The sequence below is a fragment of the Littorina saxatilis genome, linkage group LG11, assembly GCF_037325665.1.
Source record: "Littorina saxatilis isolate snail1 linkage group LG11, US_GU_Lsax_2.0, whole genome shotgun sequence".
Taxonomy (NCBI): Eukaryota; Metazoa; Mollusca; class Gastropoda; order Littorinimorpha; family Littorinidae; genus Littorina; species Littorina saxatilis.
This window is the reverse complement of record NC_090255.1, coordinates 28,527,597-28,555,096: the sequence shown is the minus strand read 5'-3', so window position 1 is coordinate 28,555,096 and position 27,500 is coordinate 28,527,597. Positions and strand designations below refer to the sequence as shown.

At 40.8% G+C, this 27,500-nt stretch overlaps 1 protein-coding gene across 2 annotated transcripts in view; it reads left to right on the top strand.

The window, feature by feature from the left end:
- The first annotated feature begins 208 nt into the window (after positions 1–208).
- The window catches only part of LOC138980203 (MFS-type transporter SLC18B1-like), a 47,148-nt gene continuing 19,856 nt past the window's right edge, over positions 209–27,500 (top strand). The window contains exons 1-6 of one of the 2 annotated variants that reach the window (XM_070353042.1): positions 209–524; positions 15,905–16,483; positions 17,476–17,571; positions 19,750–19,823; positions 21,233–21,380; positions 21,934–22,002. In XM_070353042.1, coding sequence (XP_070209143.1) covers positions 16,205–16,483; positions 17,476–17,571; positions 19,750–19,823; positions 21,233–21,380; positions 21,934–22,002 — 666 coding nt within the window. In that variant the 5' untranslated portion in view covers positions 209–524; positions 15,905–16,204. The remainder of the gene's footprint in view (positions 525–15,904; positions 16,484–17,475; positions 17,572–19,749; positions 19,824–21,232; positions 21,381–21,933; positions 22,003–27,500) is intronic. The other variant, XM_070353041.1, reaches the window with a different exon arrangement.

The window sequence follows — 27,500 nt, the reverse complement described above, 5'->3', positions numbered from 1 at the left end:
TCAGAACTGTCTGTGAAAACATGTTTTTAAGGCACAAACTGATACAATTAATCTGTAATCTTGACAAACATAATTCAGTTCAGCCAAACTAGCCCACAGCTAAGCCTACTACCCCGCGCTTACGCTTATCACAAGAGATATAGCCTGAGCTTATCATAAGAGACATGCACGCAGACTGTTCCTATCCTCAAACTAAACTGTACCTATTTTCAAGACACGGAGATGCATGACGTTGCATATCTCGCGCCTCACGCGTAATTGTTAAATGAAATTCAAAGCAGACTTGGCCGGTCAACAACAAGGGTTGCACCATGCTGATGTCTTCATTGTATTATCTTAATTCGGTGCGTACCTAAATCGTGAACTCTATATTATATCTCAACACTGTGAAAGCAGGCCTAAACTCTGATGGGGGTCATAGACTTAAAAACCAAGGAAGGACGTTCTTCATAAGCAAACGACAGAGGCCAGACGTGACGACGATTCTTGCTTTACTGAAACGTCGTTGTTGTGACGAGTGCAAGGTGAGTGTTCAAACTAAGATCCGTTTTCTGCGCGTGTGTGTGTGTGGGGGGGGCGGATTTAAGTGTGTGGGTATATATCACTATTGTGTGTATGTGTGTGTACTGTGTGTGTGTGTGTGCGCGCGCACGTGTATGTGTTTGTGAGTGTGTGTGTGTGTGTGTGTGTGTGTGTGTGTGTGTGTGGCTGGCTGTCTGTATGTATGTATGTATGTATTTATTTGTCTGTGTATGTGCTTCTGTCCACTTTACTGTCTATCTGTTCGTTAGTTAGCCTTTCTGTCTGTATGATCATAACTCTCTCTCTCTCTCTCTCTCTCTCTCTCTCTCTCTCTCTCTCTCTCTCTCTCTTCTGGAAAGATTCAATTATGGGTCTCGTTTAAATGGCAAAGCAGCCGGCAATGGTGGACACTCCTTTGTTTTTAATTCGTTGACTGCCCGTCAAAGGGGTTCAACAACAAAAACTAAAAAATACCAAAATAAAATAAATCTGACGAAACGGTTATCTAGGGGATGCAATCGACATACTCCAAATTAGAGAGCGATATCTAGCAGTCGTCTCCCTTGACACAGTATTAATGGTGTGAGTTACTTGAGGAGCAGTGGATACACTCTCAAAACAAACGTTATGCAGTGAATTCTTCACCAACATAAGAAGAAAACAACCTGTGAAGTACAGAGAGACGACCAGAGAGATACACAGCAACAATACAAAGACAGGGTGGACACAATTTACTGACAGGTAAGAAGCACTGCGTCCAGTGTGTAATTGTCTGTACAGCCGAATCACCCGCATGAGTTGTCAACGTTTCCTTGCGTGTAGAAAATGCTGAGCCTGACATGTTGTGTACGTGGCTGTGGAAACTGTGCTGTGTCACAGTTCACCGTTGCCTGCACGTACTATACGTGAACTGTCTCAGTTACGCGAAAAATTGTCATTGTCCCTATCTCTCTTTCTGTTTCTCCCTGTCTCTGTTTCTCTGTCTCTGTCTGTCTGTCTCTCTGTCTCTCTCTTTCTTTCTCGCTCTCTCTCTCTCTCTCTCTCTCTCTCTCTCTCTCTCTCTCTCTCTCTCTCTCTCTCTGCATGTATGTGCACGTTAAACAAAATTATAATAAAAAACGCTGGCGCTGGACCCGAGTACTCTTCAGACTAGCTCGCTCCCCCAGTATGAAAGTTTTTGTCTTGTGCACGTGGATTTAAAAAAAAAATATTTTATTTTACACAATTAAAAAAATTATTTGAGTAAAATAAAACATTAAAACGTTCATAATAAACAATAGTAAACAAGAATTTTAAAAAAAAATTAAAAAATAGACCGCCCATGCCGGGAATCGAACCCGGATCCCTTTGGCCACCAAGCCACCACCTTGAATCACTGACACAGTGTCCCTGTCGCTCTCTCTCGTGCTCTCTGTCTCTCTTTCAGTCTCACCGAGACCAAACCTGCACTGTAGTTTCTTTGCCGAGACAAATTAATCCCCACCCGCTGGCTGGCCATCTTGAACACACGGCCAGTACCGTGTAACTGGCCTTGATACCGAACGATCCAAGGGGGGCAATCTCAGTCATCTGAAAGAGGGAAATTCAAACGCAATCCGCCTTGTTCGATTTTATGGGCTTGGACGATAGAGAAAAATAAAAAAAGCAAAAGCTGGAGTCCAGTCTGGACGAAACTGCTATCAAGAACGCAGAATTGATTTTTTCAGAGGTTTTTTTTTCAGCCATAAGCGCCATTTCTCATTTCGAATTTCTCATAACTGCTGTTCACAATGTGCGGCCGCAGTGAAACCAACAAAGGGGCCTCACTCTGGAAGAGTTTCCTGCTCCGATAAACATGGCGCTTACGGCTGAAACAAAACTCAGAAAAAATCAATTCTGCGTTCTTGATAGCAGTTTCGTCCAGACTGGACTCCAGCTTTTGCTTTTCTTATTTTTCTTTATCGTCCAAGCCCATAAAATCGAACAAGGCGGATTGCGTCTGGATTTCCCTCTTTCAGATGACTGAGATTGCCCCCCTTGGATCGTTCGGTATCAAGGCCAGTTATACGGTACTGGCCGTGTCTTCAAGATGCTGGCTGGCTTGCTCGCATCTCGCATGCGATACGCATGCTTTTCATGACGCACGCGTTCGGCTGTTCTATGAGCTCAATGGCTGGCTGTCGCTCCGATTGAATTCGTCCAACCGTCAAGAACTTTTGTGTTTTTTGGGGCATTTAGGTCCCAGGTAACATTATGAAGTTTTAATACGATCAATCGGACCTATTATCAAGTTAGTGTATCAACTTTTGAACGAACTGCGCCCAGTAGTTTCCCAGCAATAAGCTGTTAAGTCGAGACAGACAGATACACACACAGACACACAATTAAAGTCTGCTGGACCCAAGTACTAGCGTACTCGGGGATAATATACAGATCTAAATTAAGTTATGTTAAAAATTGACACTTGGAAATTGTTCTTAAAATGCAGCATGACAATTTATTTTTTAAATTTTTATCTGTATATACAGTTATAATGTATTAAGTTTGATGTGATAATTCTTTGATTATATTGTTTTCTGTTCTTGTTGACCCTATATTAGGGCGAGGGCTGGATGTAAAAAAGCAATAATCTTGCTTATCTATTACCCTCGATGATAAAGATTTTGTCTTGTCTTGTCTCTTTCTTTCTTTCTTTCTTTCTTTCTCTCTCCCTCTCTCTCTTTCTTTCTCGCTCTCTCTCTCTCTTTCTTTCTCGCTCTCTCTTTCTCGCTCTCTCTCTCTCTTTCTTTCTCGCTCTCTCTCTCTCTTTCTCTCTCTTTCGTTCTTTCTCTCTCTTTCGTTCTCTCTCTCTCTCTCTCTCTCTCTCTCTCTCTCTCTCTCTCTCTCTCTCTCTCTCTCTCTCTCTCTCTCTCTCTCTCTCTCTCTCTCTCTCTCTCTCTCTCTCGTTGTTCCCTTTGCATTAAAAGTATGTATGAAAATGTTAAATGCCGAGTGAAATGTGGTGTACATTTGACTGATTATATTAAAGGCATATGTACGCGCTCCCGTGTTTACAAAGTGTAGTTTGCCCATAATCGATGTCAAACGCACCATAAGACCATATAATGACGATATGTCACCATGCGCGGACCATAATACATGCATTACAGCTTGTTCTAGCCTCTGAAAAAGTGAGGATGTCAACAAAGCCGCGGTGTTAGCTCCCTTGCATCAACGTTACATGTGTTGCCAAATCTATAAATAGGACGATCCAGATCAAAATGAAAATTAACATATCTCAACATTGAAGGGGTCCTAGACCACAATATTTTGCAGGGAACTTAATTTAGCATGTCTCCAGCTGTTGGTAAAGCAATTAGCGTGTATAGTCATCGAGTACATATGCCTTTAAGTGTACCTACGGTGTGAAACAAGGTGATGTTTGTAGTCCTCTTTTGTTTTCTCTCTTTATAAACGAGTTGGCTTTGGAAATTATTGAAAAAGGAAGACATGGTGCACAGTTTTTGAATGATTATATGGAGCTATTTATTTTATTATTGGCTGATGATGTTGTTCTATTATCTGAGACTGTGGTTGGTCTACAGACGCAGTTGAATAATTTGCAACATGCAGCAGAGGGGGAATCGAGACGAGGGTCGTGGTGTATGTGTGTGTGTGTGTGTGTGTGTGTCTGTCTGTCTGTCTGTGCGTGTGTGTGTGTAGAGCGATTCAGACCAAACTACTGGACCGATCTTTATGAAATTTGACATGAGAGTTCCTGGGAATTATATCCCCGGACATTTTTTTTCTTTTTTCCGATAAATATCTTTGATGACGTCATATCCGGCTTTTTGTAAAAGTTGAGGCGGCACTGTCACACCCTCATTTTTCAATACAATTGATTGAAATTTTTGTAAAGCAATCTTCGACAAAGGCCGGACTTCGGTATTGCATTTCAGCTTGGTGGCTTAAAAATTAATTGATGACTTTGGTCATTAAAAATCTGAACATTGTAAAAAAATTAATTTGTTTCTAAAACGATCCAAATTTTTTTTTCTTTTTTTTTTCTTTAATATTTTTTGTTCCTGGGTTTTTTTTACAACACAGTATACATTACATCACAATTTACATCGCCACATTCATACCTACAACATGCATAAAAAGAATGATCTAGAACAGAGAGAGAAGTAGAGAGAGAGAGAGGGAGAAAGTTAAAGAGGCACTGTATAGGATCGTTTGACTACAACAACTACTAGACCTTTAAACAATATTGATTGCTACAAGATTCAAGTTTACAACAGAATGTATGTTATGCTGTGTTTATGTGTATATAAAGGAAATAAAATGTATAAAAAAAATAAAAAAATAAAAAAAGTTTACAACAGAATATATATCAAGATACTGTTAACGAATTAGGGAGGAGGAGTAGAGCCCAGTACTGGACAATTTTCATGAAACCAGGTTAGTATATGGTTGCCAGAGGCGGTCAAACTTATCTTCTGCTAATCCCCCCTTGTACTTGTCCAATAAATATCTACTTTTCAAAAATTTCAAGAATATCGGAAGCATCGGTCTTTCAGAATTCCATTTACATTTGTAAATATAAAATTTGGCCAATAAAATAATGAAATCTAAGGCTTTATCAGTGAACATATTTTCCTGAACTCCAAACAATACCAACGCTTCCGAAAACCGGAAATTAGTAACATGATAACAACTATTATTTAACAGTTCCTGTAGTTCCTGCCAAAACCTGTTAATATGCTGGCAATGCCACATCAAATGATTAATTGTTTCTTCCTCATTGTTACAAAACGAACAATTAGAAGATTCAACAATTTTTCTCAGAAATAAGTAGCGGTTTGTGGGCAAAGCCCTATAAATTAACCTCAGCTGGAACCATTTTAGCTGACAATCAACTGTTGTCTTATGACATAAGTAAAAGATCTTGTTCCAGCTGAGGTTATCAAAAATACCATTCCATTTTACCACACCAGCTGGGGCTGAGTCTGCCGAGGCCAAACACGATTGGGCACTATGGTTTCCTTCAAATATTATTTTCCATGGTTTTTGCTTTAACAATTCATAGTTTGCCTCCTGTATTACATTTATCTTTTTCTGTCGGCACTGTCACACCCTCATTTTTCAATACAATTGATTGAAATTTTTGTAAAGCAATCTTCGACAAAGGCCGGACTTCGGTATTGCATTTCAGCTGGGTGGCTTAAAAATTAATTGATGACTTTGGTCATTAAAAATCTGAACATTGTAAAAAAATTAATTTGTTTCTAAAACGATCCAAATTTACGTTCATCTTATTTTTCATCATTTCCTGATTCCAAAAACATATAAATATGTTATATCCGGATTAAAAACAAGCTCTGAAAATTAAAAATATAAAAATTATGTTTAAAATTAAATTTCCGAAATCGTTTTAAAAACAATTTCATCTTATTCGTTGTCGGTTCCTGATTCCAAAACCATATAGATATGATATGTTTGGATTAAAACCACGCTCAGAAAGTTAAAACGAAGAGAAGTACAGTAAAGCGTGCTATGCAGCACAGCGCCCTTGCTCCCGCGCTAAACAGGCTCGTCACTTTCACTGCCTTTTGCACTAGCGGCGCACTGCGGTCATTGTGAAAAAATGCAGTGCGTTCAGTTTCATTCTGTGAGTTCCACACAGCTTGACTAAATGTAGTAATGAGAGCGTGACAGTGCCGCCTCAACTTTCACGAAAAGCCGGATATGACGTCATCAAAGACATTTATCACAACAAGTCGCGTAAGGCGAAAATACAACATTTAGTCAAGGACAGCAGAGAACATCTCTGTGACTTAAAATGGAAAAAACAACTAAAGATTTTAGGTATACTCTTTAAAAATGATGTCACTGCATCAGACATAAATGAGAATTGGTCGGTAAGAATCGAAAAAATAGAAAGAATAATAAGCATATGGTCTAAAAGAAACCTTAGTTTCACAGGCAAATTATGTATTGTAAAAAGTTTCTTGATTTCACAATTTGTATACCCAATGCAAGCTTTAAGTGCTCCAGCCACTATCCTACAGAAAGTAAATACAATCTTATTTCGATTTTTATGGAAAAAGAAGTACACAAATACGCGAGCCTTTGAAAAGGTAAACAGATGTGTAATGTGCAACGTAGGGGAGAATGGAGGTTGTAATATGATAAACATAATAGATATGCAAGCCTCCTTTATGATGACATGGATAACTCAGTTAAAAATAGACACATCTGCCAAATGGAAATTAATACCAACCTACATCTTTAATGAAGTTGGAACAAACCTTTGCTGCCTCAATGCTACTGCCAATCCAAAAACATTTTTAGGACTCGAAAAAGTCAAATCTAAATTCTGGAAATCATGTCTAATTAAATGGCTTGAATTCAGAAATATATACCTGTCCAATACTGAATTCAAATATACCTGTCTCTGGAATAGCAAAGAGATAATGTACAGAAACAGACCTCTGTTCTTCAAGAGATGGACAAATGCATACATAAATTACGTCCAAGATATATGGACAGACGAGGGATTATTACCACTCGCACGTATTGCAGAAAAAATCGGGGACTACCCTGCTCTGCTGTTTGATTATAATGCAATGCGAACCGCGCTCATTGTGCAATCATTGCGAGCTGACAATAACCAAACTCAAGAAGCGATTGTCGCTCTAGAACCTCAATCTCTTAAAATCTGGACTCCCAAAAAGTTTAGATCACTACTTACCAAACAAAAAGCAAATACTCCTTGCTCAATACATTTTTGGATGAATAAATATAACTATAAAATAGAAAGAAATCATTGGATGATAGCAAACAACTGCACCAAGGAAGAGCGACTAAGGCTACTTCACTGGAAGATATTGCATAATATCTACCCCACTAATATCTTACTACACAAAATGAAAAAACGTGAAAACAATCGCTGTAGTCTGTGTGCAGATATTGATTTCATTGAACATTTTTTCTTTAAATGCCCAAGAATATCACTTTTTTGGAAGAACGTAGAAAAGCAAATTTATATAAAAACAGGTTCACAGATAAAATTAAAAGAAACTGACGTTTTATTTGGTTTCCAACCGAACAAGCAACAGGACCAAACTATAAGAAATATTAACTTTATTCTGCTTGTTGCAAAAATGTCAATAAGTATATACAAATACGGAGAAGGCTTTGACCCAAATTGTATATTTGAAAGAGAGCTCTCCATTCGGCTTTTTGACTGAGAAACTCATAACTCATAACTCATAACTCATAACTCATAACATTTTATTGATCCAACAAAGGAAATTAAATTGGTCATCAGCACATATAGGTCATTAATTAATAATTATAAAAGAAGAAGAGAAGAAAATTTATAAAACCCATGATAACAAAAAAATATCTAAAGTACTAACCCAGTACTATCATGCTATTGTAAATGACTCGTTGCAAATGTCAATGTATTAACTAAGGTGAACCAATGATGAAAACAATTATGACGAACAGCAAAATATATCATTATTATTAATTCATTTAAACACAACCATGGTAATAGAGAGAGAGAGAGTGAGGGAGGGAGGGAGAGTGAGGGAGGGAGAGAGAGAGAGGGAGAGGGAGAGAGAGAGAGAGGGAGAGAGAGAGAGAGAGAGATTGAGAGAGGAAGAGAGAGAGGGGGAAAGGGGAGGGTGCGAGAGAGAGAGAGAGGTAGAGAAAGAGCGGAGGGAGGGGTGGGAGAGTGTGAGCGAGAAAGAGAGATTTTCGAAGATTGTCCATGTTAAACGAAAGAATGATATTATTGCTATTTATAACCCTATCTGTTTATGTTTAAACTGTTCAGCATCGCTCACAGTATCAGAGAGAGAGAGAGAGAATGGTAGGGTTTATGTTTAAACTGTTCAGCATCGCTCACAGTATCGGAGAGAGAGAGAGAGAGAGAGAGAGTGGCAGGGAGGGTGAGAGAGACAGAGAAGGGGAGAGAGAGAGAGAGGACGATTAAAGATAGAGAGAGGGAGAGAGGGGAGGGGAGGGAGAGAGAGGATGGGGAGAGAGGATAGAGAAAGAGAGAAAGTGTGCAAATGCCAGTTGACGGAGAGAATTATAGCTAAATTATAATTGATTGAAAATATTGTACATTTTCGAAGATTGTCCATGTTAAACGAAAGAATGATATTATCATTATTTATAACCCATTCTGTTTACGTTTAAACTGTTCAGCTTCGCTCACAGTATCATATTCGTAGCGAGTCATATTGTAACTGAGGTTCAAAAAAAAACAAAAAAAAAACCATTTAGTCAAGTAGCTGTCGAACTCACAGAATGAAACTGAACGCAATGACTGTATACTCGTAGCATCGTCAGTCCACCGCTCATGCTCATGGCAAAGGCAGTGAAATTGACAAGAAGAGCGGTTTAGTAGTTGCGCTGAGAAGGATAGCACGCTTTTCTATACCTCTCTTCGTTTTAACTCTCTGAGCGTGTTTTTAATCCAAACATATCATATCTATATGTTTTTGGAATCAGGAACCGACAAGGAATAAGATGAAAGTGTTTTTAAATTGATTTCGAAAATTTAATTTTGATAATAATTTTTATATTTTTAATTTTCAGAGCTTGCTGTTAATCCAAATATAACATATTTATATGTTTTGGGAATCACTGAGAAAATGATGGAGAATAAAATAAACGTAAATTTGGATCGTTTTATAATTTTTTTTTTTTATTACAATTTTCAGATTTTTAATGACCAAAGTCATTAATTAATTTTTAAGCCACCACGCTGAAATGCAATACCGAAGTCCGGGCTTCGTCGAAGACTACTTGACCAAAATTTCAACCAATTTGGTTGAAAAATGAGAGCGTGACAGTGCCGCCTCAACTTTCACGAAAAGCCGGATATGACGTCATTAAAGACAAATGTCTTTAATGATTATCGAAAAAAAGAAAAAAACCGTTCGGGGATATCAATCCCAGGAACTCTCATGTAAAATTTCATAAAGATCGGTCCAGTAGTTTAGTCTGAATCGCTTTACACGCACGCACGCACGCACGCACGCACACACACACATACACACACACATACACACACACACATACACCACGACCCTCGTTTCGATTCCCCCTCTATGTTAAAACATTTAGTCAAAACTTGACTAAATGTAAAAATGAAAGAAATATCTGGGGATATCATACCTAGGAACTCCCATGTAAAATGTCATGATGATCGGTCAAGTAGTTTTCTCTAAATCGCTTTACACACACACACACACACACACACACACACACACACACACACACACACACACACACACACACACACACACACACACACACACACACACACACACACACACACACCACGTACACCCTCGTCTCGATTCCCCCCTCAACGTTAAAACATTTAGTCAAAACTTGACTAAATGTAAAAAGAACAAGTCGCGTAAGGCGAAAATACAACATTAATTTTAGTCGAACTCACAGAATTAAACTGAACGCAATGCAATTTTTCAGCAAGACCGTATACTCGTAGCATCGTCAGTCCATCGCTCGTGGCTAAGGCAGTGGAACTGACAAGAAGAGCGGGGTAGTAGTTGCGTTGAGAAGGTTAGAACGCTTTTCTGTACCCCTCTTCGTTTTAACTTTCTGAGCGTGTTTTTACATTTAGTCAAGTTTTACATTTTGTCAAGTTTTGACTAAATGTTTTAACGAAGAGGGGGGAATCGAGACGAGGGTGTGGTGCATGTGTGTGTGTCTGTCTGTGCGTGTGTGTGTGTAGAGCGATTCAGACTAAACTACTGGGCCGATCTTTATGAAATTTGACATGAGAGTTTCTGGGTATGATATCCTCAGACGTTTTTTTCATTTTTTTGATAAATGTCTTTGATGACGTCATATCCGGCTTTTCGTGAAAGTTGAGGCGGCACTGTCACGCCCTCATTTTTCAACCAAATTGGTTGAAATTTTGGTCAACTAATCTTCGACAAAGCCCGGACTTTGGTATTGCAGACAGACAGACAGACACACATACACACACACACACACACACACACACACACACACACACACACACACACACACACACACACACACACACACATACGTGCCTGAGGGGGGATATCTGGACATTTGCCGCTTAGAAATATGTGTTATATCTGGACTTGTTTATTTCTAAAGCTACAGACACGGAGTGCGAGTGTAAACATGTGTTAGACTTTAAGAATACTTTCTGAGAACAAAAACATTAAAACACTCATTATTGAAAGTTACACACCCAAAAATAGAGATTCTGAAACACGTGTTATATCTGGACATCTGCCACCTAAAAATGAGTGATAGCCGGACATATGACCGGAAAGCTGTAATTACTATCAACTTTATGAAAATGGCGTTACATATGCGTGGTAGTACAAAAAAGTAATCCCAAATTATTTTTTTTGACAGGGACAAACCAAGGGGAACTTTAACGCCTCTCGGCGTATTTTTTTTAGACAAATGTCTCCGCAGCTGATTGTTGGTAGCCTTTATTGCATGTCGTTATTTAAATGCAATCCGTCAGAGACAGAAAGCTTAGAAAGGAATTACGTTGTATTGTTTTCCTGCTTTGGCTGGCTCAGGTCGGGAAATTCAGGACCAAATGACCCAAGGTGCAACTCATTCCTTTTGATGAGTTTCAAGTTTCTTATAAAAGTTTTCGCAGCTGTTGGTAGACTTTATTGGATGTCGTTATTCATATGTATCCGTCAGAGACAGAGAGCTTAAAAAGGAATCAGGTAATTGGTAGACTTTATTGGATGTCGTTATTCAAATGTATCCGCGACACTTCCTATCAGTGGATGCATCAAAGTGGTGAAATCTTCATGTTATGCGGCAAAAACGAAATGTTCCAGCTCTGAGGTGTTTGATCTCCCTTTCCCCGTCGCGATATAACCTTCTTGGTTGAAAACGACGTTAAACACCAAATAAAGAAAGAAAGAAAGAGCCGGGGGAGTAGGGAGATTTAAAAAACGAAACGTCGGGACGTTTCGTTTTGAAGTTGTGGTAAACGTCATCATTTCGGGGGTCTCTCGCTGGAAAGGTGAAGGTCAACTGAAACGGAACGTGGAACGTCAAAACGCAGTCACGTTTTCCACCCCCAAAAAACGAACAATATTTCGTCAACTTTTGTGAGTATTTTTGCACACTAACAGTTTTATTTGTTGGCCATTTTATGCATTGCTAGATTCATCAACCCTTTCACAGTCTTTCAGCGCTGAGAATGTGTTCATTGGAGGTAGACAACTGTTGTGAACTGAAATATTTTGAAGGGTGCTGATCCTGGTACATTTATCCAACTTCATGGTGAGAAAGCAAATGGCGAAGCAGAAGTAGGTCATCGCATCGAATTTTTATTCTGGCTTCGTATGTGATTTTGTATAAACAAAGTCTGTGTGATTTATTTGGACTGAAAATAATCAAAGTATGCCCGATTCTGGACCACCTCCTAGGGTTTTTTTTCCATTCTGATCGAGGACAGACGTGATAATTTCACTTGAAGATTTATCGCCCTTCCTTCATTCCGAAACGAAACGTGAATACATCTAAATCTTGTCTGCGGCCTATGCCGTCTCGTTTCACGTTCCGTTTCGCGGGGTGACTCATTCACCAAACGAAACGAGCTGCAAAACGAAATGTGCTGTCTTTTAAATCTCCCTAGTAACGAGCTGATCCCGAATATATGATAAATGTTATGACCTTATGTTTTAAAATAAAGTCTTGAGACAGGGGTTCCACTGTAGCATACACAGGCTAGGGTATGATTTAAAGGCAAAAGTGTTTAAAAGAAAAAAAGTACAGGTTACTTACATTTTTTGGTTTAAGTTAGACACAAAACCAGCACAACATAGTAGCAGAATGATAATACATGTATTTTGAAGGAATATGGAGCCTTGGAGGACAAAATAAACAACAAAAACCACTACTACCACAACATTTACTTTTTTTTTTAATATCAAAGTTCTAAGAGAAGATTTTTTTTCCAAAAACTGAGCTTGATTTACAAAACCTGACTGATACAAAAGCATAAAATCCAATATATGTCAGCAAACATAAAAACAACAAAAATATTAGTTTTAATTTAAAATCTAGCTGTTCTAAATTCAAAATATAGTTAAAAAGCAACTTGCTCATGTCATAGTAATAAAACAACCTCATATTATGTTAAACTGCGAAAAAAAAGTGTGTGTGAACAGGGATTGTTACTCAGGTTGTATCCGGACAAACACAAAACACAAAAAGTAACACAATGTGTGTTATATCCCGACATTTTGCTAAATTGTGAAAATGTAGGCAAATTCAATTATTTATATGTATTACACATTATTTCAAGCCTCCATAATTATTTTGGAGTGATTTTGAAGACGTGTTTTATTTGGACGTCGAATTAAAATTATGAGTCCAAGTAAAGCGCTAAATTTCGCGCGGGAGTCGAGCTATCCCACCATAAACACACATACACACACACACACACACACACACACACACACACACACATACACACACACACACATACACACACACACCACGACCCTCGTCTCGATTCCCCCTCTATGTTAAAACATTTAGTCAAAACTTGACTAAATGTAATTAACACTATTGTGACTAGCACTGCCACGGCGTTAACGTCCTGCCTGCCCAAGCTTGCCACCAAGAAACTTCCCAAAAATCAGTAACTGTAAAGAAATCTGTCTAGCAAGCTTGAATTAAGTCCAATCACCACCAAATTGTGTGTACTAATTCAAAAATGGATGCCTAGTTCAGTCGTGCTATTTATAAGTTTGTCACGCGATTTGTTTTAGCAAAGGGGGGTGAAAGGGGGATAATTTGTGTTTTTTAACGGTTTTTTGTGTGTGTTTTATTTTCCACAGCTTTTTTTAAAAGTTATTTTTTAACAGAAAGTATTATAAATAATGTTATAACCAAACAAGGTGTAAAACCTATGAATTAGCTGAAATATTGTTAACATTGTACACAGAAATAAGGAGACAGTACAAAGAAAAAAACAAGCAAATCACGCATTCACTCACAGCATCCTGACTCAAATGAAACAAAACTGTAACACTCACCAAATGATGTCTAGGTAATCCATATTGAATATAAGTCACATTTTCACAACAAAGTACACCTATGAACAATTCCAAAAGGATTTGAAGGCTCCAGCCATCCATTGTTATCAGTGCTGCCACGCCCCCATAGCTCCTGCACGATTCCGAGATACATGTTCGTCTAGCAGTATCACCCCCTACCACGTGTAGTTGCCGACTCGTACTAGCAACAACGGGACTGTTTCTTCCTCAATATCACTGCTATTATCGCTTTCTTGAGGCTAAAACGACACGATGTATCATGATCTACAGGATCCTCAAGATCCAACATCCGGAGAATCTCCTCCCGTGACAAGGCTCGCCTTCGATTCATTTTTTTTGTTCGAAAACACCACGCAAATCTGCACTAATTTGATCAAGCCGGAAGAGAAAACCACGTGTATCAAGGGAAACAACTCAATTTACTGCAAGCTTCAAAAACCGGGAAGCAATCACGAGTCGTGTACCTTGTATGTCTAATACTAAAATAGTCACTTCCCGTCCGTGGGCGTTGCAGCGCTATTACTAATATAGTCACCTCCCGTCGCGAAAGTGTTGTTAGGGAACAGATGTTTTGAGAATTCACTTCCCCCCTATTTGTCCAATTCCCTCAGTGCCATCCCTTTCCTTCAGATCCTTGCCTAAAAAAACTCCTCTGCATCCCCGAAAAACCAGACACAAAAACCTTGGTGAAAGATCCTTAAAAGCCAGCTACTCACAACAGCCGAACCAAGCCGAACTAGGTCGGCGAACGTTCGGCGAACGTTACACCGTGCCCGGTTCGGTGTACTAACTAGCGGCGAAATGTATCGGCGATACCTGTCATATATGATCAAGAAATATCACGTGAGAAGACTCGTGATCGATTGACAGCGTTATTACCGTCAGTATTGTCACTCTTCAAGGATGAAGATACACAAATATTCAACCAATGAAAAGTCAGTTAGCCGATGACGTGCCGAATGTTTGCAGGATTGTATCGGCGTACCGCGAAGGTTACAGCTGCAACCAAAAATTAGTGGAATCCCCTGATTTGATGACGTCATCGAACGTTCGCCGAAATAGGTTCGGCGTGGTTCGGCTGTAGGTTCGGCGAACTTTGCACTACGTCATCAAATCAGGAGATTCCCCTATTTTGGGCCGGGTTGCAGCTGCAACGTTCAAGGTTCGCCGATTCCTTCCTGCAAATCTTGCAGCGCGTCACTGTAACCTAAGGCGCACTGACTTTTCATTGGTTGAATATTTGTGTGTCTTCATCCTTGAAGAGTGACAATAATGGCGGCTATCATTTTGAGAAGATCACGAGTCTCCTCACGTGATATTTCTTGATCATGCGACCGGTGTCACCGAAACATTCGCCGCTAGTTAGTACACCGAACACAATTTTGCACAGGACATTATGCAGTGAACCGGTAGGCAGTTATTTTGGCGAATTCTTAACCAAAACATGTGCAACGAACACACATGACAAAGAGTCGACCTAATTCTGTTTCAAGACAGTCTTAGCCAGTTCATGTGCAATGAACAGTAATCACTCATCGTCACGCTCATAAGAAAAATACCTATCTCAGTGTTAGGCATTTCTGTAGTGAAACTACAAGGGAAGCTATTGGAAGGGTATCTATCATGTGTAAGAGAGTACAAACTCTCAGACTATCGGAAACCATTGTCACGGTGACGTAAGCAAAAATGCCGATCTCGTTTCTTGAGTTAGGCACTTTTTCTTTTTGATACAGGAAGACATGTTTTGAGAATGTGAAAGCATGCAAAAGCAGTTTTGCTGATTGAAAATGTTGCTGTCAGCTCTTTATCTTACGTTTATCCAGCTGTCACCGCTCGAGATAGGCATTTTGCAACTTATAACTAAAATGAGATAGGCAGATTGTTCAGAAACCAAAGAACGTTTTTTGCGTTTTTCTCAAAACATCAAAAAATGACATAGGCAATTATCTTATGAGCGTGACGTCATTTCGTCTTATTCTGTTTTAAGACAAGTCTTTATCAGTAAATGTGTAGTGAGCGGTAGACAGTAGTTGTGTCTTATTTGTTCTACAACAGTCTTACTAGTATATGTTTCAAGTACTTGTCCTACTCACAATAAAAGATCTCATTACTGTACTTCGACCGAGAAAACAGGCACACATTAAGATAAAGGCATCGATATTTTTCACTGCTGACACTTTGGATGCATGCCTGCGCTTTCTTCGACCAAAACAACACGAATCTCAACAATTCAATGACAAATCTAACTCTTTAAGCTCTTTGGACCCTACTTTGTTTTTAAATTATTCATTTGTTAGGTGATACTCATATCAACGCTACCATCACCTGAGCCAAGAGACACTCCCAAGAACAACTCATATCAACGCTACCATCACCTGAGCCAAGAGACACTCCCAAGAACAACTCATATCAACGCTACCATCACCTGAGACAAGAGACGCTCTCAAGAACAACTCATATCAACGCTACCATCACCTGAGACAAGAGACACTCTCAAGAACAACTCATATCAACGCTACCATCACCTGAGCCAAGAGACACTCTCAAGAACAAACAAACAAAAAACTGTACCCGCTGATCTACACAACACAGCAACAATGGTAGCGGAGAATGAACGCCAACCCGTCCATCACACAGACGCCAGGACCTATGGGTCACCAGCCTGGAACGGCCGTGCAAACACAGGCGAAGCTGACAAATCCTCAGATTACACCAGTGTCCAGGAGAGCCCTGATGAAAAAGGCGATGGCACGAAGAAAAGTTTTTCTTTCTCTGCCATGTCATCCAGGAAAAAAGCGACCTTCCTGCAGCTTGCCTTTGCCAACTTTGCGGCCTGCACGTGTTTCTCGCTTTTGGCCCCGTTTTTCCCCGCTGAGGTCAGTGTGTGTGTGTGTGTGTACGTGTGGGTCAGGGGTTTTTAGCGTGTGTGTGTGTGTGTGTGTGTGTGTGTGTGTGTGTGTGTGGGTCAGGGGTTTTTAGCGTGTGTGTGTGTGTGTGTGTGTGTGTGTATGAATACCTCGCGAGAGCTGGTCAGACACCGAAAAGGTCTATCACCAGCATACTGGCTACAATTAGTATTTTGTATACTCTGAAGCTGGAGGTGCTCAGGAAAATATAGCCTTTGCCATTAAAAACGCGACAAACGATCGACGGAGGTTTTTATGTTACTGGTTATAGCAAGCACCTGTGGTTTAGACTTCGTCAAAAACAAAAACAAAACTGCACGGAAAACTCATGCAAGAAGACACATAAAACACGTGGCGTTTCATTGAGTAAAAAATTGAAACGAAACAGCTGGAGTTATGAATGGGTTATAGTGTCGAGAACTGCACGTGTTTTCCATTATCGGTACTTACAGCTTCAAATCAACACAAGTTGTGGCCGAAGCAACCGACAGTGGTATTGACAGTAATAAAGGTCACGGGTTTTGAGTGAATGAAACGTTTTACTGAATTAAACGCCACGTGTTATACGCGTCTTCTGACATGAGTTTTCCGTGCACTTTTTTTGTTTTTGACGATGTCTAAACCACAGGTGCTTGCTATAACAAGTAACATAAAAACCGCCGTAGATCGTTTGTTGCGTTTTTAATGGCAAAGGCTATACAACTGCCAAGCTTTTATAAAAGATTGATTTGTTTAAGAAACACATTTCTAACAGGCTACTCTGTCAATCTGCAAAAAAATAATGTACAACAAAATTAGCCGACAAGATGCTATACATTGTGTCAAAATGAAGGGATGGTCTTATCCTATGTAATATAGTCTGTGCAGATCTGAAATTGTGAGTGGAACTTTTTCTACGGGAAGTACTGTACCATGTTTAAAGACTAAAGTGCTCTTGTTGATTTGATATCTTTGTGTTTCAGGCTGCAGAAAAAGACATGCCTGCTTCGTTGATAGGCCTGGTATTCAGCTGTTTTGAATTTTGTATTTTCACAACGTCCCCCATCTTCGGAAATTATGTAAGTATTTAGTAAATCTTCCACAAAATACTCAGTATGTATAAGTTGTCTGTTTCAAGAATTGAGGATTCAGTTTTTGTTTATTTCAAATACACAAAATGTGTGGAACTTGATTTTTAATGTATAGTCTTTAAATACACATTATTGTTTCCTTTTTACATTTAGTCAAGTTTTGACTAAATGTTTTAACATAGAGTGGGAATCGAAACGAGGGTCGTGGTGTATGTGTGTCTGTGTGTCTGTCTGTGTGTGTGTGTGTGTGTGTGTGTGTGTGTGTGTGTGTGTGTGTGTGTGTGTGTGTGTGTAGAGCGATTCAGACTAATCTACTGGACCGATCTTTATGTAATTTGACATGAGAGTTTCTGGGCATGATATCCCCGGAGTTTTTTTTCATTTTTTCAATAAATACCTTTGATGACGTCATATCTGGCTTTTTGTACAAGTTAAGGCGGCACTGTCACACCCTCATTTTTTAATCAAATTGATTGAAATTTTGGCAAAGCAATTTTCGACGAAGGCCGGACTTTGGTATTGCATTTCAGCTTGGTGGCTTAAATAATAATTAATGAGTTTGGTCATTAAAAATCGGAAACAATTTCATCTTATTCTGTGTCATTTTCTGATTCTAAAAACATATACAAATGTTATATTTGGATTACAAACAAGCTCTGAAAATTAAAAATATGAAACTTATTATTACAATTATTTTTCCGAAATCGATTTAAAAACAATTTCATCTTATTCCTTGTCGGTTCCTGATTCAAAAAACGTATAGATATGATATGTTTGGATTAAAATCACGCTCAGAAAGTTAAAACGAAGAGAGGTACAGAAAAGCGTGCTATGCAGCACAGCGCCACCACTACCGCACTCTTCTGCATGGCTTGTCGATTTCACTGCCTTTGCCACGAGTGGTGGACTGACGAAACTACGAGTATTATGTGGTCTTGGTGAATAAAGCAGTGCGTTCAGTTTCATTCTGTGAGTTCGACAGCTTGACTAAATGTTATTATTTCGCCTTACGCGACTTGTTGTTACATACATTTCCTTGTAATTTCTTGCGGTTTTGTATCGGGTTCTTTAGACTTCTGAATCTCACCGATTTGCGTCATTTTCCATGGAGTTTTTCACCTTTTCGCCTTGCTTTTCCTGAAATCTCCTGGGATTTTATTCCCATCATTGTTTTAGGAATGTTTCATTTACTTAAATTGCTTTTCTTAGAGTTACGCAACTTTTGCATCTCTCTTTTTATATTTAGTCAAGTTTTGACTAAATATTTTAACGTAGAGGGGGAATCGAAACGAGGGTCGTGGTGTATGTGCGTGTGTGTGTCTGTCTGTCTGTGTGTGTGTGTAGAGCGATTCAGACTAAACTACTGGACCGATCTTTATGAAATTTGACATGAGAGTTCCTGGGTATAAAATCCCCATACGTTCTTTTCATTTTTTCAATAAATGTCTTTGATGACGTCATATCCGGCTTTTCGTGAAAGTTGAGGCGGCACTGTCACGCTCTCATTTTTCAACCAAATTGGTTGAAATTTTGGTCAAGTAATCTTCGACGAAGGCCGGGATTTGGTATTGCATTTCAGCTTGGTGGCTTAAAAACTAATGAGTGAGTTTGGTCATTAAAAATCTGAAAATTGTAAAAAAAATATTTTTTTTATAAAACGATCCAAATTTACATACATCTTATTCTTTATTATTTTCTGATTCCAAAAATATATAAATATGTTATATTTGGATTAAAAACAAGCTCTGAAAATTAAAAATATAAAAATTGTTATCAAAATTAAATTGTCCAAATCAATTTAAAAACACCTTCATCTTATTTCTTGTCGGTTCCTGATTCCAAAAACATATAGATATGATATGTTTGGATTAAAAACACGCTCAGAAAGTTAAAACGAAGAGAGGTACAGAAAAGCGTGCTATCCTTCTCAGCGCAAGTACTACCCCGCTCTTCTTGTCAATTTCACTGCCTTTGCCGTGCGCGGTGGACTGACGATGCTACGAGTATACGGTCTTGCTGCGTTGCATTGCGTTCAGTTTCATTCTGTGAGTTCGACAGCTACTTGACTAAATGTTGTATTTTCGCCTTACGCGACTTGTTTTGACTTTCTCGCCGTTTTCATGACTAACAATGAAAACTTTGATTTATTTGATTTGTTTTCTTCAGATTGCTATTATCGGCCCAAAGTCTGCATTTGTTTCCGGACAGTTCTTATCCGGTGGCTGTTCTATTTTGTTTGGGTAAGCCGAGAGAGAGAGGGAGAGAGGCAAAGACTGATAGAGAGAGAGAGAGAGAGAGAGAGAGAGAGAGAGAGAGAGAGAGAGAGAGAGAGAGAGAGAGAGAGAGAGAGAGAGAGAGAGAGTTGAATTGAATTGAATCGAATTGAACTTTATTTAACAAAGATTAAGATTTAAGGCTACGCCTTTTCTTAAAATCTGAGAACAGAGAGAGAGAGAGAGAGAGAGAGAGAGAGAGAGAGAGAGAGAGAGAGAGAGAGAGAGAGAGAGACTGAGAGAGACTGAAAGAGAGAGAGAGAGAGAGAGAGAGAGAGACTGTCTGACTGACTGACTCACTCACTCACTCACTCACTCACTCACTCACTCACTCACTCACTCACTCACTCACATACATGTAATATTCGCCAAACAATAATAAAGACTCACTCACTTACTCACTCACTCACTCACTCACTCACATGTAATATTCGCCAAACAATAATAAAGACATGAAGAAGAAGAAGAAGAAGCAATTAAAAGCAAACAGAATGTATAAGTATACAGAAAATGTTACAACGACCACGAACAAACAAGAAAACAAGCTATCAAATAAACCAGCAAACAGACAAACAAAACAAACAAGTGAGAATGATGCAATCAAAGAAATGTGTTTGATAGGTGAAAAAAAATGGTTAAACAATCCAACAAACACGCGGGTCATATGAAATTAAAGAAAGAACTATACAGGTCAAATTGATGTCTAACAACACCAACAACAACAACAACAACGACAACGACAACAAACAAACAAACAAACAAAATATATAAGCAAAGGGAATTATAGACAGGTCAAATAAATATTAGCAAAGAAGACGAGAAAGGTGTTCAATAATGAAGACAGGAAACCTTAAAAAAACAAAACAAACACAGCATCAATTAAACAAACAATGCTATGTGCAGACTTAACCGCCTTCGTGTGTACACGCAAGAACAAGACCAAGTGCGCACGGAAAAGATCCTGTAACCCATGTCAGAGTTCGGTGGGTTATAGAAACACGAAAATACCCAGCATGCCTCCCCCGAAATCGGCGTATGCTGCCGGAATGGCGGGGTAAAAACGGTCATACACGTAAAAATCCACTCGTGCTAAAAACATGAGTGAACGTGGGAGTCTAAAGCCCATGGACAAAGAAGAAGAAGAAGAAACAAACAATGCACCTGTGAACAGCTTGTATTTTATGATGGTTCTGTTTTAACGTTCCAGAAATAAAGTCATACGTACCTTTGTTTGTCAATATTCTGTTTTGAATTTGCTCTCTTAATATCGCATTAACGGAACCCGACGGGCATGCTCTTTTTTCTTTGCTAGGTTGTTGCAAGCCCTGGAAGCATCTTGTTGCACTCGTCATTGATGTCATTTATATCTTCGTTAGGTTGCTGTACATGTCTCCGCCAGGTGTACCCTTCATAGCCCTATGTTTCGCCGTACGCATCGTGCAAGCCCTGGGCGCCTCTGCTTATGTGACTGCAAGTTTTGCTCTCATAGCCAACGAGTTTCCGGAAAATGTGGGCACCGCGTTTGTGAGTTGATTAGTTTTCAGTTGTAAGGATTATACTGTTTCTTGTAGACTAATTCGGTTATTTTTCAATTTCCCTTGTACTTTTAGATTTTATGAGGAATTGAGTGGCTTTTTTTTTGTGATTGAATCTTTTACGTCTTGAAGGCGAGAATGTGTGTATGCAGTGAGAAATGTGTTCGGTAATCTTTTCAAACGTTACAACTTGTATTTAAATGTAAGTGCTGTGTTTGTCGTTTTACGCACAAACACTGTAATTGTTCATGTGTGAGATAGTATTGTCAATGTGTTTGATTTTGATTTGATTTGATAAATTTGTATTTAGTCTTTGTCTTTGTCTTGAAATCAAAAAACAAGAAAGGTAGGTTGTTGGAACGTTTGTTATTGAAAAAACAATACATTCACAGATATTTCGACCCAACGGTCTTTTAAGTGAACAGACAAACAAATATTTACACAAAACTTATCTTGATATAATTGTGTTCGGTTCGTTGTCTTGTTTCATCCAATCATGTTTTACTGCTTTCTCAAGACAAGCTTCATGTGTCTGTCTACAGGGGGCATTGGAGACATTTGCCGGTCTTGGCTACGTGGTGGGGCCTTTGCTGGGAGGCGTTCTCTATGAGGTGTGTCTGCTCTTGTCCATAACACAAGCTTCTGTGCCTAAATACCACCTAGAGTTGGCCATTTTGAATCTGGTTTGACATCTCAGTAATAGCGAGACTGAGCTAAAATATAGTTCTTGCGTGTGGACCTGGTCTAAAAAGAGCAAAATACATTGAAAACCAGCGCACTATTTTGACGTTCAGTATAGAATTTTCATTCTATTTCTGCACGTACTCCTCTCCCACAAAGTTGGCATGATTGTTCGCTGGGTATGTGTGTGTATATAGTGTTTTCTTCCGCGAAAACCACATCTTGTTGCGCTGCGTTCAAGACGGAAAAAGAAGTAGGGATATTTAACTCCCTTGAATTATCGTAGGTTTGACCCTCAACAGAAAAGCGACCAAATTATCTTTTCTGATTGTCTTACGGAGGTGTCAGCCGAATCAGGTCATAACCAAATTTAAGTAAAGACTTAAATTGTTGTATTGCATATATATTGTGTGAACAGTACATGTGGTGATTTTTGTCCGTATGGTTAATTGTTTTATGTAGGGTGTACCAGGGATGTCGTTAGGCGTCGGACATCGGACATAGACCGATTTAGAGGCTCAAATGTCCGATTCCCATAGCCGCATGGCGGTCAGATGTCCTATCGTTTTGAACTGAGCGCTGGCATTGTCCGATAAGAACTCAATTCCTTCGGACAGCGCGATATTCGTTAATGTTCCTTTCAAGATACACATTTTCAAAAAGCGACCAAGCACTCTCGCGTACAGGTGCACTGAAGTTGTGCAATGCGGATCTTGCGTTTGGGTGACACCCGTCTGCAGCACATTAAAGTTAGGAGTATGGGAGACAACTCCAACTGACTTAGTCTTGCGTCTGCTTTTGCTTTCAGTTCGAGACATTTTGACGAAGCGCACTGAGTTATGCCACCGAAAAATAAAAATAAAGCCTGCCAAAGTTCAACAAAAGCTGAACACGTTTGGCTATTCAACGGCATCCTGTGCTACATTAGGGTCAAAAACAGGGGGTAACACGGTGAGCGTCATTCTTGAAAATGAAACAATTCTGACGTCCTATTGAAATGTCTGAAAGCGGTCAAATGTCCTATTGATGCTGAAGAGCTAGGACATTTGTATCCCCAGCGGATTATGGCTTTATTCAGTTATTCTGCAGAAAAGACAAATGCTGGAGAAAAACCGTTCTTTTCTGCAGCATTTCTGCATAATGTCATCTTTCGCCGAAGCAGCGTTTTTTTCTGCAGCAAAACATTTTACTGCAGTAAAATTGAAATAAAGAATGCTTCAGTAAAACGGTGCTGTTGTTTTACTGCAGAAAACCTGTTTACTTTTTTTCTGCAGCATTTTGTACTGGCTCTTGGCGGTTTATGACATTATTCAGTTATTCTGGAGAAAAACCGAAATGCTGGAGAAAAACTGTCAGATAAACAAACCAGCCAGCTATGGCCAAATAGCCGGGTAGACTGGACTCGACAGCCCTGTAAAGCCACCAGTCTAGGAGAAGGACCACTCCGATATAAAAACACGCTGAAGCCGGATGAGCTGGATGAGCTGGGCCATGTATGGCGCATAACGACAGCTCAACGCATCAACGCTCATATGACAGACGACATAGCAAATTCAACATCAATTTTCCAAAAACATATTTACAAATAAAACATGAACAAGTTTAGCATCAAATAGCACAGCAGGGCACTGCTGAGCGATTGTCTCCCCTGCCCTTCTGTTGGGTCAAACAAAGGGGCCACAAACACTTCTCTTTTGCCTCCGAAAAGAAGTGTTGACCCCAAAGAAGGTAGGGAATGAGATGGACGGAACTGCAAATTACCTGGGCTTGCTTTTTAACTGTACATAATGCAAAAATACACAGCTCTGGCCTTCGTGTTATCTCCCGTGTCTCGGGGCGATCTTTTGTGTCCATGAAGTCCACAGGCCTGAGAACCCTCAAGACCTGTAACAGAAGAAAACAACAACGCGGCAGAGAAAAGCTTGTGTGTTGCATATCAAGTAACGTTCTACTTAGTACATGGCCAAATTAAGTTGTTTGAATGGACCTAGCAATCTTTGGAAGGATAGTCAATTTTGTCGTCCACAACTGTGGGATCGTCTCAAGCTGACTTCACATTTTCTGGAATAAAAGTGGTTAAAACAACCAGGCTGCTGGCGCATACCAAAATGACTGTGTTACAAACAACACCAAAAACAAACATTGGCTGTGTTTCAAACGCACCCAAAACAAACAAATGTGGCTGTGTTTCGAGCCAGAGAAAAACAACATAATTATGCGTGTCCACCCATATAATTCATCAGATTGCACATGTGTCATGCATGAAACTGACTCAAGTCAGATACGCCGCGACCACAGGCACCCGATGACCGCTGGCTTCAGACGCCACTAAGCGTCCATCACCCCTGCAACGCAACACAAAATATCAGGTGTAGCGTGGCCCTGGCTAAAAATAGCCGCCACGCGTAAGTACCCCCAGAAGTCTGAGCCTTCACCGTGTAACCTATCTGAAAGTAGGTCGCCTCCAGCCAAACAGGTCACGCTGTCCGCGCGTCTCGGCCTCCAAGCCAAACAGGTCACGCTGTCCGCGCGTCTCGTGCATGAAAACAGTGCTCTTGCTCGCTGCACGCAAGGCTGCCTGCCCAGAAAGCTTTAATTAGCAGCGCCGATGGCCCGCTTCCCCATTTTAGCGTATCACCAACTCTTGTCCCAAAAAGAAATATACTAGCGGAAAAACGTTAAGGACGGTTCACACACGCAATCACAGCAAAAGAACGAATGAACATATCGTACAGAAATTTGGAACACGTTTACTTCAGTCAATGTGCAACGCAACTACAAAATTTGGGTTTATTTCATCGAGCCGATTCGGTTATTCATGTCCACAAACAGCAGAGGGGTCACAAATAAACATAACAAGTCTTTCATGAGGTCAATAATGGGTGTGTCCGCCACGTTTGCGCTCAAGTTCACCACACCTTGACCGCATAGAGTTCATAAGCTTCGTGAAAAAGGCCTGTGGAATGGCCTGCCACTCCTGTTGGAGCATCTGCAGCAGCTGCTGCAGGTTTCTGGGAGGCTGGTGGTTGGCCCTCACCTGCCTGTCCAGTTCGTCCCATACATGCTCTATGGGGTTCATGTCTGGCGAACAGGCAGGGAAATCCATCCTGACGACCCCGGTTTGCTGGATGTAGTCGTTGACAAGCCTGGCCCTGTGAGGAGTAGCATTGTCATCCTGAAACACGGCGTTTGGGCCAATCTGCTGCAGGGTCGGCAAGACAATAGGGGCGAGAATTTCGTCCCTGTAGCGTTGACCAGTGAGATTCCCGACCACATGGTACAGGGGGGTGCGTTGATGAAGGCTGAAGCCCCCCCAAACCATGACAGAGCCCCCGCCGAAGGCCACCCTCTCATGCACTGTGTCGTCTTCATAACGCTCGCCCTCACGCCTCCAGACCTTGCGCCGGCCGTCACAATGGTACAGGTTGAACCTGGACTCGTCACTGAATAGGACCTGAGCCCAGTGCCGGCGCGTCCATCTCAAGTGGCGGCGACTCCAGGCCAGACGAGTCCGGCGATGAGCCTGTGTCAGCAGGGGACGCACAGCAGGACGACGACTCCGCAGCCGGGCGTCATGCAGGCGGTTGCCGATGGTCCTCTCACTAACGTTGACGTTAGTGGCCTCCCGCAACTGCCCTCTGATGACCTTGCAGGTGGTGGCCCGGTGCTGCAGCGCCTGCCGTTGGATGAAACGATCTTCCCTAGGAGTAGTCTTTTTGGGGCGACCCGACCTGGGCCTCTCCTCGACATTGTTTGTCGTCTGGAACCGTTGATTCAGCCTTACAATGACTGAATGCGATACCCCAAGTTGCCTGGCCACTTCGCACTTGGATACGCCGTCGTGGAGCCAGGCAATTGCTCTTCCTCGGTTGAATGTTGTCAGCTTCCGTCTGGCAGGCATGGTGAGGAGATGGCAGCTCGCAGAAAATCGGCGGCTTATAAAGCCGAGTTCGTGATCACAATTCACACTCGAAGGATTGTCCTTGCATGTGCACAACAATTTTGCCATGTTACCTGCCTTATTCTACCCGTGCGCACGCCAAACAACAGCCTACTTTTTGGCGATTTTGCTATTTTAGTCACGTGCTGCAGCTCTGCGCCCGGGAGTCCCGTGCAGTTTTCCTGCTAACAGTGTAGCATGCGACAGCCAATTTTGATTTTGCTGACGAAAGAACAGGGTGTTTTAACCAAATGAAAGTCAGCGGGGAAATCAGTGGCCCGTCCCTAACTTTTTTCCGTGAGTATAGTTTCTGTGAGGACGTAAACTCCCCCCTCTAGTTTCCCCCGCTTCCCCCCAGAGCGGTTTGCTGGCCGCGATCAGCGCGCCCCGTAGCGATTTATACATTAGGTAACTGCCCTGTTGAGACAAATGTACGCCGTCGGCCGCAAACAAGCCTATTTTCTCCTCCTGAAATTGAAACGTGTCATGGCACCAAACCGTAACGTAATGCAAGTCAGCACTGTGTTCTGCCAGCCTGGCGTTAATATCTTGAGCCCAGGCGTGATAGCGTTGCTCTGTTGTGGCCAATAAGCCCCGCGATCCTCTGTAATCGGCGGTTGGCATGAAGCGATGCAGAATGCCACCAACCACAACTTTTATAATTTTGTAAACCCCATGGAGGAGGCCAGCGAATACCAGCATCGTCAAGGCAAACTCCTCAGCATCCATAGGTTCTGAAAACCTGAAATCATTTCCCCCAAGTTGTAAGATCACAACGTCAGGTCTAGCGCGAAACATATGTCGTAAGTAGTTGGATCCGGCGCCATCTTTCCCAACCAATTGCTGGAGGTGTAAGCCTCCCCTGCAAACAATGTTAACGTACATTTGGCTATCAAGTTTGAAATCAGGACGCATGCGAGGATCGCATCCCGACGCAATGCATTCCCGCAAACGTCTGCAAATGGAATGACCAAAAACCAATGCTTGTAACATCGTAAAAAACCAACACAGAAATAAAAATGTTCACCAAATCCAAAAACCTGACCTTTGAGCTTGCTGGAATCTTGCGTAGTGACGCTAGGCTGAGCTCTGTGCGGGGTCCGCATCTGTCAGTTCCAGCGGTCCGCTACGAGCCAATCAAAGGAAGGCGCATGCAATCACACAAACTGCCCATCTCCACGCTCGCGTGGCGAGAAGTTCTTTTAATCTATATATATATATATATATATATATATATATACGACTAGTGTCTGTCTGTCTGTCTGTCTGTCTGTCTGTCTGTCTGTTCGCGATGCACGGCCAAAGTTCTCGGTGGATCTTTTTCAAATTTGGACACCGTATTCAGCTACACCCCGGACACAACCTCATCGATGAGATATTTCAACACGTGCTCTCAGCGCTGAACCGATTGTGTTGTTGTTGTTGTTGTTGTTGTTGTTGTTGTTGTTGTTGTTGTTGTTGTTGTCGGGATCCACTACCAGTAACTCT